The 15,861-nt window shown below is 44.7% G+C and overlaps 1 protein-coding gene across 1 annotated transcript in view; it reads right to left on the bottom strand.

Moving 5' to 3' along the window:
• Positions 1–15,861, bottom strand: part of TTC9 (tetratricopeptide repeat domain 9) — a 34,020-nt gene that overhangs the window by 4,862 nt on the left and 13,297 nt on the right. Inside the window, exon 2 of the mRNA XM_030812748.1 lies at positions 2,735–2,917. Within this exon, the coding sequence (XP_030668608.1) occupies positions 2,735–2,917 (183 nt within the window). The remainder of the gene's footprint in view (positions 1–2,734; positions 2,918–15,861) is intronic.

Raw genomic sequence — 15,861 nt, 5'->3', positions numbered from 1 at the left:
TTATATTTTTAGTAGAGACGGGGTTTCATCACATTGGCCAGGCTGGTCTCGAACTCCTGACTTCAGGTGGTCTGCCCGCCTCCCAAAGTGCTGGGATCACAGGTGTGAGCCACTGCGCCCAGCCAACAAGCTCCATTTTTGAATGCCAACCTTGTGCCAGGTTTCTAACATTCATGATCTCATTGAATCCTCACTACAATCTCGCAAGGTATGTATCCTCCTCCTCACCGTGACAAAATGGAATAGGGACTAGAGAGATTAAGTCAGATGCCAAGGAGACACATAGTAAATGGTGTGTCTGGCTGCAAGGCCTGTCTCTCCTGAGGACTGTAATACCTGCCTCGTGAAATTGCTCTGAAGCCCAAAATAGGTAAGTCTAAAAGTGCTTAAAACAATGATCAATAAATATTAGTCTAATGTAATTTTTTTTAAGCTTGAAGAGTTTAAAATGACTTTGCTTCATTGTCATATTTTTGTCCTCATAAGTAGGGTCAGATGACCACCTCACCAAAACTGGGGCATTTCTTCCCAGTTCCTGTTATTAGTGAGGACATGGCATGGAACAACTGCTAAGTTCTACACACCAGAACATAAGAGTGACAGGGCTGCCTGGAATAGTTACTTCTGGAAGTAGAAATGAATACTATATCATAATGCTAAAAAATGCCAGGCGTATCCTCCAGAACAGTGCTGGCAGATAGCGGTGCTCCAGAAAATTCTGTTGAATGAGTCCAATGCTTAGTCTTCAAGCTGCTTACAGTTGGTGGAACAAAATTTATATATAGAAAATAAATCAACAACAAGGTGTTCTTTAAAAAGATAAAAAAAAGTATACACTTGGACATTTGTAAGTTGATCCTAAAGTTCTTTAAAGACTTTTGAAAGGAGGATTGCGTTTAAAAAAAAAAAAAAAAAAAGGCTGGGTGTGGTGGCTCATGCTTGTAATCCCAGCACTTTAGGAGGCCGAGGTGGAAGGATTGGTTGAGCCCACGAGTTCAAGACCAGCCCTGGCAACATAGCAAGACTTCGTCTATACAAAAAATAAAAAATATTAGCCAGGCATGGTGGTGCATGCCTGTAGTCCCAGCTACTGGGGAGGCTGAGGTGGGAGGATCATTTGAGCCCAAAAGGCGGAGGTTGTAGTGAGCTGAGATCACACCACTGCACTCCAGCAGAGCCAGACTATGCCTGAAAAAAAGAAAAATTGACCATATAAACAATAACAATAGCAACATCAAGTCAAAGTTGTTTAAATGTTACTTCCTCAGAGAGGCTCTTTCTGACCACTTGGTCTAAAATAGCTACCCCCCCTTTACTCTTTTTTTTTTTTTTTTTTTTTTTTTGAGACAGAGTCTCACTCTGTCGCCCAGGCTGGAGTGCAGTGGCGCAATCTCAGCTCACTGCAACCTCCGCCTCCTGGGTTCAAGCGATTCTTCTGCCTCGCCTCCTGAGTAGCTGGGACTACAGGCATGTGCCACCATGCCCAGCTAATTTTTTGTATTTTTAGTAGACATGGGGTTTCACCATGTTAGCCAGGATGGTCTCGATCTCCTGACCTCCTGATCCACCCACCTTGGCCTCCCAAAGTGCTGGGATTACAGGTGTGAGCCACTGTGCCCAGCCTTACTCCTTTTTTTTTTTTAGACAAGGTCTTACTCTGTTGCCCAGGCTGGAGTGCAGTGGTGCCATCTTGGCTCACTGTAGCCACCACCTTCCAGGCTCAGGTGATCCTTCTGCCTCAGCCTCCCAAGTAGTTGGGATTACAGGTGCCCGCCACCACACCCAGCTAATTTTTGTATTTTTAGTAGAGATGGGGTTTCACCATGTTGGTCAGACTGGTCTTAAACTTCTGAGCTCAAGCGATCCACCTGCCTCGGGTTCCCAAAGTGCTGGAATTGTAGGCATGAGCCACCACGCCCAGCCCCCCCATTTATTCTTGATCTCTTTATTCTACTTTATTTTCTTCACAGCATTTATTACTACTAAATATTTCATTTGTTTACTATCTGTTTGCTTGTTTACCGGTTGACTTCTAGCCATCCATTGGTAGAGAGCCCCTCCCTGGGTTCTGTCCCCTCTCCACACTTTTTTTTCCCACTTACAATAGACAGTGAGCTCTTTGAAGGCAACAACTTTCTTTTGTTCACTACTATATGCCTAGCAACATTGTACCCCCTCAGTAAATATCTGTAGAATGAATGAATGAATGACGGGTGGATATGATGTAAGTGAATGGTATAGATAACACAAGTCCTAAGTAATAGGATCTGACTGGAGAAATCAGAGCATGCTTCCTGAAAGGTGCTGGGCTTAGCATCAGATTTGCCTGTTTGTATTCTGTGTCATCAACAAGACGTGAGCTCCTCATGGTTAAGGGCAGTGTCTTTTCATCGATTCCCTTGGTGCTCAGCACCAATCTGGGCACATAGTATGAATTCAATATACATATATTTGTTGAATAAGTAAAGAGAGCTGGATTCTGAATTGAAAAAGATGAGAAATTCGATACTCTATTTGAAGAGAAGAGGGGCCCGTGTTCCCTGGAACTCAAACCCTAGGCAAATGCATGGGCTGTGTGCTCCTCTTACTTAGGTCTTATCATATATATCTGATCCCTAATTTTGCCATCTCTGTCCCTGCCTGGCCCTCCCATCCAAGAAAACTGCCGAAATGAGAAGGTCCCAGGAGCCACCAGAGCAGGGAGGAAGCAAGAAAACGGCTATTTCCGCCTTACCTGTTGGTTGTTGGGTTCTTGCTTCTTTCAGGTAGTAGAGTGCTTTGTCATAGTCCCCAAGGTGGTAGAAGGCCACACCAGACCGGTAAAGGGCCTTGAAGTTCTCCCCTTCCTTCTTCAAGACTTTGAGGCAATATTCCTTGACTCGTTCATAGTTTACCAGCTCAGCCTGGAGCAGGCAGGCTATGGAGGAAGGGAGGGGAAATGCCATCAGGATAACAGTGGCTGGCTCTGCATGTCTCCCTTGAGTTCTTTCTCTCCAGTGGTTTAGCAGGGTTGGGGTTTTCCACTGGGGTTTATGTCTTGGGATTTGTCTTCCAATAATCCTAGGCTCCCTGACCAGTTTCATCACTAACAAGCCATGTTAACAAGCCTTGAGCAAGTCACTTAACCTTGTGTTATGGGTTGAATTATGCCCACCCTTCCACCACCAAAAAATATGTTGAAGTCCTAAACTGCAGTACCCAAGAATGTGACCTTATTTGGAGACAGGGTCTTTACAGAGGTGATCAAGTTGAGGTCATTAGAGTAGGGCCTAATCCAGTGTGACTGGTATCCTTATAAAAAGGGGAAATATGAACACAAAGACAGACACACACAGAGGAAAGATGACGTGATAAAACATGGGGAGAAGATAGCCATCCATAAGCCAAGGAATGCCTGAGGCTACCAGAACCTCGCAGAGGCATGGAACAGATTCTTCCTCACATCCTTTAGAATAACAACCCACCAGCACCCTGATCTTGGACTCCTAGCCCCTAGAACTGTGAGACCATACATTTCTGTTATCTCAAGTCACCCAGTTTGTGGGACTTTGTTATAGGCAGCCTTAGGAATAAGCTACCAGAGGCAATCATCATCATCTTCATCATCATCTTCATCATCATCACCATCATGGCCAATATTTGTTGAGTGCTTACCTTGTACAGATGCTGGTCTCATTGTTTTACATGTATTACTGATATAATCCTCAGAATACTACGATGTGGATACTATTATTGTTTCAATTTTATAGGTGAGGAAGCTGAGGCCCAGAGAGCTCAAGAAATTTCCCAAGGCCACACAACGTGAAAGAGGCAAAGATGGGATTTAAACTGAAGCTGTCTGTCTCCAGAATCCAAGTCCTTCCTAATCTAGTTGTTGGAGGGATTATATAAAATAATGGCCATAAAGTACTTAATGTGGGCTTGGCACATAGCAAGCATGAAAAAATGTTAGTTAACATTCTTAGAATTCTTTTTAGTCTTGTACCAGTAACATCTGCCTCTGACTTCCCTCAAGTTCCCTTTCATATATATTTGTCTCTGCAGTTCCTGAGAGAGGGGGCTTTCTGGTAGGCTAGTGACCAGCTCATACAAGCCACATGTCTGGACATGAGAGACCTAGGTGTCCCAGGCAAGAGGAAGCTATGGCAGGCAGGCCTCATGGTGGAGAGCTTCCCCATCCCACAAACAGCCATCTTTGAGTAAACCATGTCCCTTTGAGCTTTCTCTTACCAGCTCTGAGCCACAGGGAGCCACAGGGCTGGGACTAGAGTGATGACACGCTTGGAGGATGACTAAATAGCCTTGAAGAATGATTGAAATTTCGTGCCCTAGGCACCTCCCTCTAATCCCAACTCTGCTGAACCACCTTGCCTCCATTTAACCACTCAAATATCTAGTAGGCATTGACCAACAGCAAAGTATGTTGTATACTTTGGAGGGATTACAAAAAAAGAGACAGGAAAAAAGCACCTGTCTGCTTCTTCAAAGCAAATAAAAACAGAGACTTAGGAGGCAAAACTGGTGCTTCTGTTCACAACCCGGCTGGGTGGCTGGGGGAGAATGCTGATGCTCTGTTCCTTCTTTGTGCCCAGACTTTTCCACACTGACAGAAGACACCTCAGGATAGAGAAAAGTCACTGATTTCAATCTTCAGGGGTCTAACGTCAGTCATTCTGACCCCTTAAATAACTTCCCAGGTATCAGAATTGCTGAGATTTTTTAAGAGACCAGATTTTTCTTTGAGCATTTAGGACCAAAAAACTCCATTCTTTCACAGAATCAGGAGAAATACACAGACTCTCAAGATGAAGGTATGAGAACCAGGAAGTGAAAGAGAATCAGCCCAGATCTAGAAACTGACTTGTCAGGTTTCACTGGCTGCAGGGCAGAAAGCCAAGTCAACAGAAGCAACAGGCTGCTAACCCCCGAGGGCAGCTCTTGTTCACCCAGGACTACAGTCTTCTGGTGCACCAGGGGGTCCTTCTGATAAGCTGATGCTACAAGCCCCCCTCCCCTCTCCTCCCTCCATGATGGGGTCTTAGGCCCTTCTGTCTCCTTCCTCACCCGCATGTTGTCTGAGCCTGAGCTGGTGCTTATACAGCTGTACAGAGAGAGAGGGGGGTTTCTGTAAAAAGGTTGCTGGATGTGAATCTCACTGACTGCTACCTGTGTGCGACTTGGCTCCAGCACCTGCTCCCAGAGCTAAAAGCTGTCCTGTCCACAGCTTCCACACTCCCTGCCTGAAGTCCTCTCTGACCGGGCCTAACAGCCCTCTTCCCGTCCAGCCCTCCCTCTTCGAACAGACACTTCTGTTTGCTGACCCTGGCAGTCTAGGAAAAGGACCTTTTTAAAAAAAAAAAACAAGAAACAAAAACAAAAACAAAAAAACAGTTTTTGAATGCATAAAATGGTGGTGACAGGGGGAGGGGAAGCAAAGAGGCCTGGAAATGGGGAAGCCTCCCCCTTCCCACAAAGGGTTAAAGGAACCACAGCAATCAATTTCTGGCACTTATTTGGTAAAAATATTTCTAGTTCCCCTGCAGATCCAGTGGGAACTGGCATACCTGGCTGCGGTCCAGGGTTCAGACCTGGGGGGAGGCAGGGGAGGCAGGGCTAGGCTGGTTATAGGGTGTGGAGCCTCAGCTGACACCACAGGCAGGGCCCAGAAAGATGGAGAAATGGCTGGGCCAAGAGGTAGAATCTGGATAAGAAGTTGGGATGCTAGGCCAGGACTCTTTTTTTTTTTTTTTGAAATGGAGTCACGCTCTATTGCCTAGGCTGGAGTGCAGTGGTGCGATCTCGGCTCACTGCAACCTCTGCCTCCTGGGTTCAAGCAATTCTCCTGTCTCGGCCTCCCAAGTAGCTGGGACTACTACAGGTGCCCGCCACCATGCCTAGCTAATTTTTGTAGTTTTAATAGAGACGGGGTTTCACCATATTGGTCAGGCTGGTCTGGAACTCCTGACCTCTGGTGATCTGCCTGCCTCAGCCTCCCAAAGTGCTGGGATTACAGGAGTGAGCCACTGTACCCGGCCCAGGCCAGGACTTTTAAGGGAATCCAGGGGTGGAGGGGGTGAGAGCCAGGCTGGAGGCTGGCCCCAGCGCTACCTGCAGGTGATTTTTAGGCACCTCTCTGCTTTGGGTGGGTGGCTACTGGTACATCTAATAAGCCCATGGGATAGGTAAGATGGGATGACAGCAGGCACATGTGAGGGCTGAGGAAGTTAAGAAGAGGTGGACTGGCTGCCTTCTGATTGCTCCTTCCCCATCCCTGTAGCCATTAGCCAGGACCTGGGGTTGCAGTGGACCTCAGGATAAGTGGCATCGCCCCACAGTGTGTCCTCCTCATGGTTATTAATCCCTTCTCCGGTGTCAGAGGTGCTAAATACTTCACATACACTATGTCTTTTAATCCTCACATCAACTCCATGAAACAGGTTCTATTTTTATCCTTCTTTTATAGATGATGAAACTGAGTTCCAGAGAAATGAAGTAACTTGCTGAAGGTCACCCAGCTGGATGGTGGTAGAATTAGGATATCAGCCCACTTCTGTCAGGTTTCCAAGACTGTGCACTTGACCTCTGGGGTGTCTGTGGGGCTGCATTTGAAGCCGTCGGAAACCCACACAGCCCCTGGGGAGAAAGAGAGGTCATCTGTGGAAACTCCCTTCTGCTGTGTTCCAAAGCTAACAAGCAAAAATTGATGCCTAACTGCTAGGCACTGGGTGGGGCAGTGGGATCAGGTGATGAGCTGACACCCGCCCCACCACCCACCTGGGGCTAACAGATGGGCAGGGAGGGCAGAGGTCATGTTATCTCAAATATTCACATGTGGGCTAACTGCTATGAAGGACAAAGGTAGAGAAGGAGCATACCCAGGCAGGAGGGGCCTTACCTTGATCTAAAGTATAATGGGAGGCCTTCCTGGAAGAAGTAGCATTTTAGCTGGGATCTAAAGATCGGGTATTTCTCAGCCTCAGCACTACTGACATTTTGGACTAGATGATTTTTTGTTGCATGAGGATGTCTTGAGCCTTGCAGGATGCTTAGCAGCTCCCCTAGCCTCTTCTCACTACGTGCCACTTGTGACAACCAAAAAATGTCTCTGGAAATTGCCAAGTATTCCCTGGGTGGTGGGGTGGTGGTAAAATCACCCATGTTTGGGAATCACTGATCTGGGTGAAATTGTGACTTTTCAAGGCAGAGCCGAGAAAGAGAGAGAGCGAGAGGGAAATGGCCTATTTGAGAAAGTTTGGGAAGCCATGCACGCCAGGTTGGAGCAGAGAACCAGAGGGAAGGGTGAAAAAGGTGAAGCTGGAAAAGAAAGAAACCATGACACAGAGACCCTCCTGGTCTATGCAGAGGATCTGGGACTTCATTGTGAGGCAAGAGTGGATTTGGATGATGAAATGATGGTGACTCAGGTGACCAGAGTGGAGGCGGGTAAGCAGGAAAAACGGATCAATGTAAGTGGCATCCAGGAGGCAGAGGTGACCAGCAGCAGGGAATTTCTGCAATATTTTCCCTCTGCTGTCCACATTTGCGAGGTAGAGCCGTTCGTCCGGGAGATCTTTATTGTCGTTTTGGATTTCCTGATTGTCGAGAAGTGTTTCTCCATGTTGTGGTGACCTGGTCTCTGTTTGAATTAAGGATTATCGTGTCACAGTCTCTATACTCTGCCATTTGGCATGCATCGATATTTTAAAGAGCACTGAACTAGGAATCATAAGAGCTGGATTCTAGTCCCATCTTTGCCACTAGCCAACATTATGAAAATTACTTTCCCTTTCTGGGCATCTGCAAAATGAGGGACCTAAATTTCACTAAATGATCTCTACTGTCCTTTCAGACCTAATAGCCTCTAAATACAAATGTTTGCCACTTAATAGAAGGACAAAATTGTTTCACTGGTTCCTCTTCAAAAGGATTTCCATTCTCCCTATTATTCAAGGTCAGGTATCTTCTGTTGGGGAGGACAATCAGAACTGGTAAAGCAGTGATCAAGAGGGCTTCTGTAAGACAACAATTAGATTCCTGCTGTGTGGATTTTTTTTTTTTTTTGGCATAGAGATTGGATTATGTTCTGATATGGGTCTTCCCAAGTCATGGCACTGGGGTGAGACCTTCCCTGAAGGGAGTAAACATCTCCACCATTAGTCATCGTGAGCAGAGGACGCTGTTGAGTTGGAAAGGTAGGTTTTGGACTGACTGGCAAGGGAGCCTGGCCTGGACTCTGTGGATATACTTGGATTCAAAGATGCAGTCACTTGGCAGCTGAAGAGGTACAGGGTGGGAGATGCATGGCTAAGGGCCTGGGCTTTCAGACAACCATATCTAGAGGCTCCATTGAAAGAAGTATTATTAACTTTCTGGCCTTTGGGTCTTCTGAAAAGGCTGAATAAATGCAGTGGCTTGGAATCAGCCAAATTGTGGAGAATGAAGACAAGCCTCTATCAAGGCATGGGAAGAAGTGCTAGAGGAGAAACAGCCTTCCTTGAGCCAAACAGGGTGATAGCAGAGGTGGCCAGTGAACTTACAAGAGAAAGGCAAATCTGGGGGACAAGAATTGAAGCTGCAAATCTCCAACCACCCCTCCCAAGTACAGATTCCTCCACTGTCAGCCTTAGGCAGTTAGGGTGTGATCTTATGAAAAGAATTGGCAGGCCTTCTGAGGCCCACAAAGGGGTCGTGTTTAGCAAATAGAGAATCAGCTACTCAAAGAGCCCCCGGGACACTCATGCACACAGACGGAAAATCCTAAGTGTGATGTTCCCCACAGCAACCACACTGACACCTCAGGCTAAAGCATGTCGAGTTCTCCTCACTCTGGCACCTGTTTTGCTTTTGTGTTTCCTGGTGCATGTGGGGCAAAATGCCACCCACCGGCATGAGATAAAGGGAAACTAGATGAAAGGAAGAACAAGTTCATGCAATCACTGGTTTTCTTCTCATAGCTGACTCACTATAGTTTGCCTTTACCTGCTGAACAGAAGGGAAACATGGGCTAAATGGAAGGAAGACCAGATCCACCTGGGGCCAGGAGCGAAGAGGAAGAACCCACTCTACAAGGCTGTCTCACTGTTTGGGGTTGCACCGTATCCATTTGTACAGGATATGTTACAGTCCTCACCCTCAGTACCTAAGAATGTCACTTTATTTGGAGATAGGGTCTTTGCAGAGATGATCAAGTTAAAATGAAATTGTTAGAATAGGCCCTAATCCAATTTGACTAGTGTCCTTATAAAAAGGAGAAATTTGGACACAGAGACAGATCCACAGAGTGGAAAGATGATGCAGTAAGATCTAGGAAGACGGCCATCTACAAAGCCAGTGAGTGCCCGAGGTTACCAGAAGTTAGGAGAGAGGCCTGGAACAGATTCTTCCTCACAGCCCTCAGAGGGAACCAACCCTGCCGACACCTTGATGTTTCACTTCTAGCCTCTAGAATGATAAGACAATGAATTTCTGTTATTTTAAGCCACCCAGTGTGTGATATTACAGCAGCCTTAGGAAACTAATATACCTTGCTAGTCACTGCTCTGTGAGATGGGCCCAGGAAATGGCCATTGCGTTCCTGGGGAAAAATTTTCCCAAAAGTTTGCCAAATTATTTGATTTGCTTTCAAATTTATTTCAAGAAGCAATGGCATAGTAGTAAAGTGGAAGAAGTTTGGGATCTGGACAGAGGTGATATTAAGAGTAGTGAATGACTGGTATAGATCCTAACCAAACCAAATAGGCAAACAGTATTGTACCAGCTCTGGGTGCCCTGGCTGAAGACTAATGCTGGGTCTAGAGATACAGTCTTGAGCTGGAATCTGAGCTCTGCCACTCACTAGCACAGGACCGAGGGCGAGTTATTATGATCACCCTGGGTCTTATTCTTCCCATGTTAAATAGGAACTTTGTGGGAACGCTTATGATGATGAAATGAGATAATTAATGCACATTATATGCTTCTCACAGTGCTGGGACAAAAATGCATTCTCATAAATACTAGTTCTTTAGAAAGCCACTTATCAAATATGGTTTGCCCAGCAATGTGTACATGAATTGGAGAAAATTTCCATCTTGAGTCCTATATACAGTATGTGGTACATACACAAAGCTACAATGTAATTTAAAGTAGATTTTCTATCTAATGTAGATAATCTAAAGTAGATTTTCACTCACTACCCACAAGGGCAGACAGGTGTCAGATGGCCAAATCCTAGAGCTGGAAATCTGCACATGTGCGCAAATAATTGTTCTCTGTTATGCTGTCAACTTGTGACATTTGGATACTCCTCTTGTTAGCGATTTGAAATATTCCCCTGGAGAATAAGAACCCTAGCCAAGGAGATGAGGAAAAGGAGCAGAAGGATGAGGTGCTGCATGATGCACTCAAGAGAATCTGGCCCTGCACCAGTGGACAGTATCCATCCATCCTCCCAGAAAGGGAATAAGAGGAAGAGCAGGTCACCTTTATTTAGCATGAATGGGCCAGGCACTGCTCTGAGCATTAACTCATTTAATCTTGACAGCAATCTATTGTAGATTCTAGTATTTTGCCCATTTTTTTCAGATAGGAAAATGGAGGCCCTAGGAAGTCAAGTCACTTGCCCAAAGTCACAATGCTAGTAAGTGTCAGAGCCAAGATTTGAATTTAGGTCATCTGGCACCTGAGACTGTGCTTTTAACCATCACACACACTGCCCTCCGAGGATGCTTACCTGACTGCAATGATTCTAACTTAGTTCCTTCATTAGACATATTTGAAGCATGGGTGCTGCTTGCTGCAGGGCTTAAGTGTGAAACCCTAATTGTGCCAAACTGTTCTCACCTTCTAAGTAAATACTTCTCATCCGGAAACTTCCTATATAACCCTCTAGAACCTTCTCTCCCACTCGTTCATTTACATTCAGAGAGAAAAACATTCAGAGAGAAAAACAAAAAACAAGCAAACAAAACCAACTGCAAAGTTTCCCCTCCTCCTGCTGCGGCTGCTTTTTTTTCTAAGTTCTAAAACCACCAGCATCTCCAATTCCATTGAGAGTCTACTGTTATCCTAATAGGGCTGACATGACACGTTTCCTGTTTCTTCCTGAAACAACAGCTATCTTTGCTTAGCTAGTGCTTGCAAAACTAACCCCCCAATTATTATTTTTTACTTGCAACTTTTATTGTGATAATCGTAGATTCACCTATCATTGTAAGAAATACTACAGAGACCTCCCATACCCTTCACCCATTTTCCCTTAGCGCTAATATCTTGTAAAATGATAGTACAACATATTGGCTATGATATTGACACTGATAGAATCCACAGATCTTATTCAGGTTTCCCTAGCTTTACTTGTACTCAGTGTGTGTGTGTGTGTATGTGTGTGTGTTTAGTTATATACAATTTTATCGTGTGTAGGTTCCTCTATCCTCATCTCCCTCCTGTCCCACCACTTCCTCTTTAACCCCTGACAACTGCTATCCTGTTCTCTACTTTTAAAATTTTGTCATTTTGAAAATATTATCTAAATGGAATCACATAGCATGAAATCCTTTGGAAGGTGCTTTTTACACTCAGCATAATTTCCTTGCAATGCATCCAAGTTGTTGCATGCACCAATAGTTCATCCTTTTCAATTGCTCTGTAGTATTCCATGGTATGGATGTACTACAGTTTGTTTACCCATTCATCTGTTGAAAGATATCTGCGCTGTTTCCAGTATTTGGTTATTATGAATAAAGTTGATAGGAACAGTCAGGTATAGCTTTTATTTCTCTAAGATAAGAGCTCAAGAGTGCAATTCCTGGATCATAAAAGAAAGAATTCCATTTCTTGTCATCAACTATGATGTTGGCTTCAGTTTTTTTTGTAGATGCTTTTAACTGAGATCAGGCAATTTTGCTCTATTTCTAACTTGCTAAGAAATTATTATTTTTTAAATATCCTTGCCTAATGGTAATGCTTTGCAGAACCTGTTGGGGGGGGGTCTCTCTAATGAGTCAGATCTACAGGTACAATCATCAAATGTGCCCTTTAGTTTTACAAAGAATAAAATTATTTTTCATAGCCACATTCTCAAATCAAGATCATTACAGTTATTTATGAAATGTGTCTCCCTTGCTCTTTCAGACAAGCATCTCTAGAACACCTTCAAATTCTCACACACCACCTACCACAGTGGTTATGCTCAATTGGCAGCAAGACCTAACATATATATAGTGTTTTACAACTCATTTAACCTTCATGGAGACTCCAGGAAATAGCTATTATTAGCTCTGCTTCCAGGAGCTGAGGCTTGGGGAAGTTAAGTGACTTGCTGAGCCCACTCAGCTCTTATGGGGAAAGAGCTAGTGTTACTTAACCCCAAATCCCATATTAGTTCCAATCCAACAAAGCTGGTGGTAACGGTGGAAACCCGGACTGGCTGATCTCTGAAGGTCTTTATCAAGTCTGAGGACTGAGAAGTCTGGCTCAGAGAGTTAGCACCCTCCAAGTGGCCGTTTCTTTGTTTGTTTGAGACTGAGTCTCGCTCCGTCACCCAAGCTGGAGTGCAGTGGCGCTATCTTGGCTTGCTGCAACCTCTGCCTCCTGGGTTCAAGTGATTCTCCTGCCTCAGCCTCCCAAGTAGCTGGGATTACAGGCGCCTACCACCAGGCCTGGCTAATTTTTGTATTTTTAGTAGAGACGGGGTTTCACCATGTTTGCCAGGCTGGTCTCGAACTCCTGACCTCAGGTAATCCGCCTGCCTCAGCCTCCCAAAGTGCTGGGATTACAGGCGTGAGCCACCACGCCCAGCCCACAAGTGGCCGTTTCTTTGTTCACTCCAATACCTGTTTCTCCTGCCTGGTGCCCAGAGAGTCTCCCACTACTGTTGCTGCTATTTCCACTGCCAGGAGCTGTTTGGATTTATCTAGGGGCTAAATCTCCTTTGATTCCATTCACGTTAATTTCTGACCTTCCACTTTTCCATTCTAGTATGTGTTCGCACTAGATTGAAACAAACACTGTCAAGTGTGTCTTTTGTTTTCTTTGTTTTAGCAACACTGCCTTTGGAGATCTCTCCTTTTCATCACAACCAAGCTGCCCCCTTGAATCCCTCTGATTCTTCACATGGATGCCCCACCTTTGGGATCACTACCAGAGCTGCTGCTTCCCACGCATCATCACTACACAATTTCGGGTAGGCACTTTTAGTAAACTTAGTCAATAAGGATTCACTCATCATGGCCTGTGCCCAGGGCTTCATAAGGAAAATGGAAAGCATTCAAGAGATATTGATATCTTCAAGGAGTTTATATTCTTTTTAATTACCCTCTGTTGGCAAAAATAGCTGTCAAAGTGGCAGGTGAAAGAGCTAGATGGAAAGTCAGTATAAAATCCTATAAGCTGAAAGCTTACATTGACAGTCCTTTAAAGCATATTGGAATCTGCCCAAGGGAGTTGTAATGCCAAAGCTTAAGGTCAGCTCAGCCCTTTGGCACCAATCTGGGTGCTATGGCAGAACACTTAGGATTATCCCACCTATGGCCCCTTACTCTCACTCTTGACTTTGGTGTAGTAGACAGGGAGAAGGCAGTGGTGAAAAGTTGGTAGGACGGAGCTGTTGTTTGCTGGAATCTTCATTAACACCCCTTCCTCAGTCTGGAAGCAGGACTTTGGAGTGGCCAGATTGGCCATTTGGAATGTGAAGATGAATATATTCCCAAAAATATTCAGAAGAAACCCATCGCCCCATATTATCTTTTCCTTCTCAGCTCTGGCCAAGTACACGTCACGTTCATTGGCAGAAACTCTAAGCCAGAATGGGAAAACCTTAGAAGCCAAAGTTCTATCCTGTTCTCTTTTTGGACATTAAAGAATGTCTCCCCTGTTTCAATCCCCTCTCCTGCCCCAGAGATGTGTTCCCTGTTCCTATTGCCTCTCCCACCATCCTTCCCTCATGTCCTTAGACGTGTTTGGGGATGGGATAATTAACAGGCACATGTATAGCGGAAAGAGTACTTCTGTGGCAGCATTGTGTTATAATCCCAGAATGCTGGAAATAACCTAAGTATCCATCAGTAGATTAGTTAAATAAATAATGGGACATTGGTGCAATGGAACATTACACAGCCATTACAATCATGCTGTGGAACATTGAAAAATATTTTCAATGAAAACACTGGTGGAAAAAAATGAAGGTTGCTAAAGTTTGTACAGTATAAACCTGAATGTTGTGAAAAATAAATGTGTGTGTGTGTGTGTGTGTGTGTATCAGGGTGAAGAATTACTTTTTCTTTTAAAAGTTCTGCTCCTTCTGTATGGGTGAAGAATTTGTAACATCTATAGCAGAGTTTCTCTAAGGGAAGCAATTATCTTTTTGGAGGAGACTGGCTTCATCAACTGCTTCAGGTGGGGAAGGTGAAGCTTAGAGGTTAGTAGTAGGCACACACATAGATGAAAAGATGCCCAGACTGCTTTGTATATGAAATGAAGGGAATCTGAGAGTGGGGAAACCTAAGAAGCTGAGAGGAGCTGGAGGGGAGAAAGAGTCCAAGCAGCATGGCGGGAGGCTGGAACCTGCCAAAAAACGTGAGTGGTCCATTCGAAATTCCTGGTGGTCTGATGCAAATGAGTTTTAGGAGGAAGAATTTCTAACATTCAATTTTTGAGATGTAAACTCCTTCTCTATCCCATAACCTTCAGTAAAGTCTAGTGAAATTATACATCTGGGTGTAGTGGTGCCGTGGAACGTGAAAAGGAAGTAGCAGCAACAGGAAGTCGAGTGGCCCCTTGGTTGTCATGCAAACAGAGTGAGCAGCATCCTGTGGGAGGGGAGAAAAGACAGGAGGTCCCTGCAGTGGCCCCAGCCCACGTGAGAACAACCCCTTGTTTTCTAAATACACTGGGAAAGGTAGACCTGAAGAGGGCTGGCTGATGTTTATTTTACATATAAATGATCATACACCCACATGGAAGAAAAACAGCAAGGAAATAAACCAAAACAGTTAACTGTTGTCATCTTGGGGTGGTAAATGACAGAGTTTTACCTTCTTGTTTTTTTTTTTTTTTTTTTTTTTTTTTGAGATGGAGTCTCGCTCTGTTGCCCAAGCGACGCTTGGAGAGCAGTGGCACGATCTCAGCTCACTGCAACCTCTGCCTCCCAGGTTCAGGTGAGTCTCCTGCCTCAGCCTCCCGAGTAGCTAGGACTACAGGTGTATGCCATTGCACCCGGCTAATTTTTGTATTTTTAGTAGAGACGGGGTTTCACCATGTTGGCCAGGCTGTTCTCAAACACCCAACCTCAGGTGATCCACCCACCTCGGCCTCCCAAAGTGCTGGGATTACAGGCGGGAGCCACTGAGCCTGGGCTTCTTCTTTGTAATTTCTTATATTTTCAATGCTGAATTAAATTTAGCCTAAAGCTGCCTCCTTACATATTCTAAGTTTGGCCTAAAGGTTTCTTTGTACATAATGAACCATAGTAAACTGAAAACTAGCTGGATGTGTAAACAGTCTGCAACCTACTCTTATGCCAATCAATTGAGTTTTAGCCAATCAAAGGCAACCGACTGTTCAAACCGAGTTCAAATAAGGCAAATGCAGAGCTGTTAAGTATCAGCTGTTTCTATACCTCGCTTCCATTTTTTTGTACAGTGGCTTTCCTTTTTCTGTTTCGTAAATCTTCTTCCACCATGTGGCTGCACTGAAGTCTCTCTGAGCCTATTCGGGCTTGGAAGGTTGCCCGATTCACGAGTCATTCTTTGCTCAATTAAACTCTGCTAAATTTAATTTGTCTAAGGTTTTTCTTTTAGTATCAATAACTTCTGCAACTATGATGCTTTACTTTTGTAATTAGAAATTTTTTTTTTTTGAGACGGAGCCTCAGTGTTGCTCAGG

Source organism: Nomascus leucogenys, chromosome 1a (genome assembly GCF_006542625.1).
Source record: "Nomascus leucogenys isolate Asia chromosome 1a, Asia_NLE_v1, whole genome shotgun sequence".
Classification (NCBI taxonomy): Eukaryota; Metazoa; Chordata; class Mammalia; order Primates; family Hylobatidae; genus Nomascus; species Nomascus leucogenys.
The sequence above is the reverse complement of the archived record's forward strand: the minus strand, read 5'-3'. Positions and strand labels throughout refer to the sequence as shown.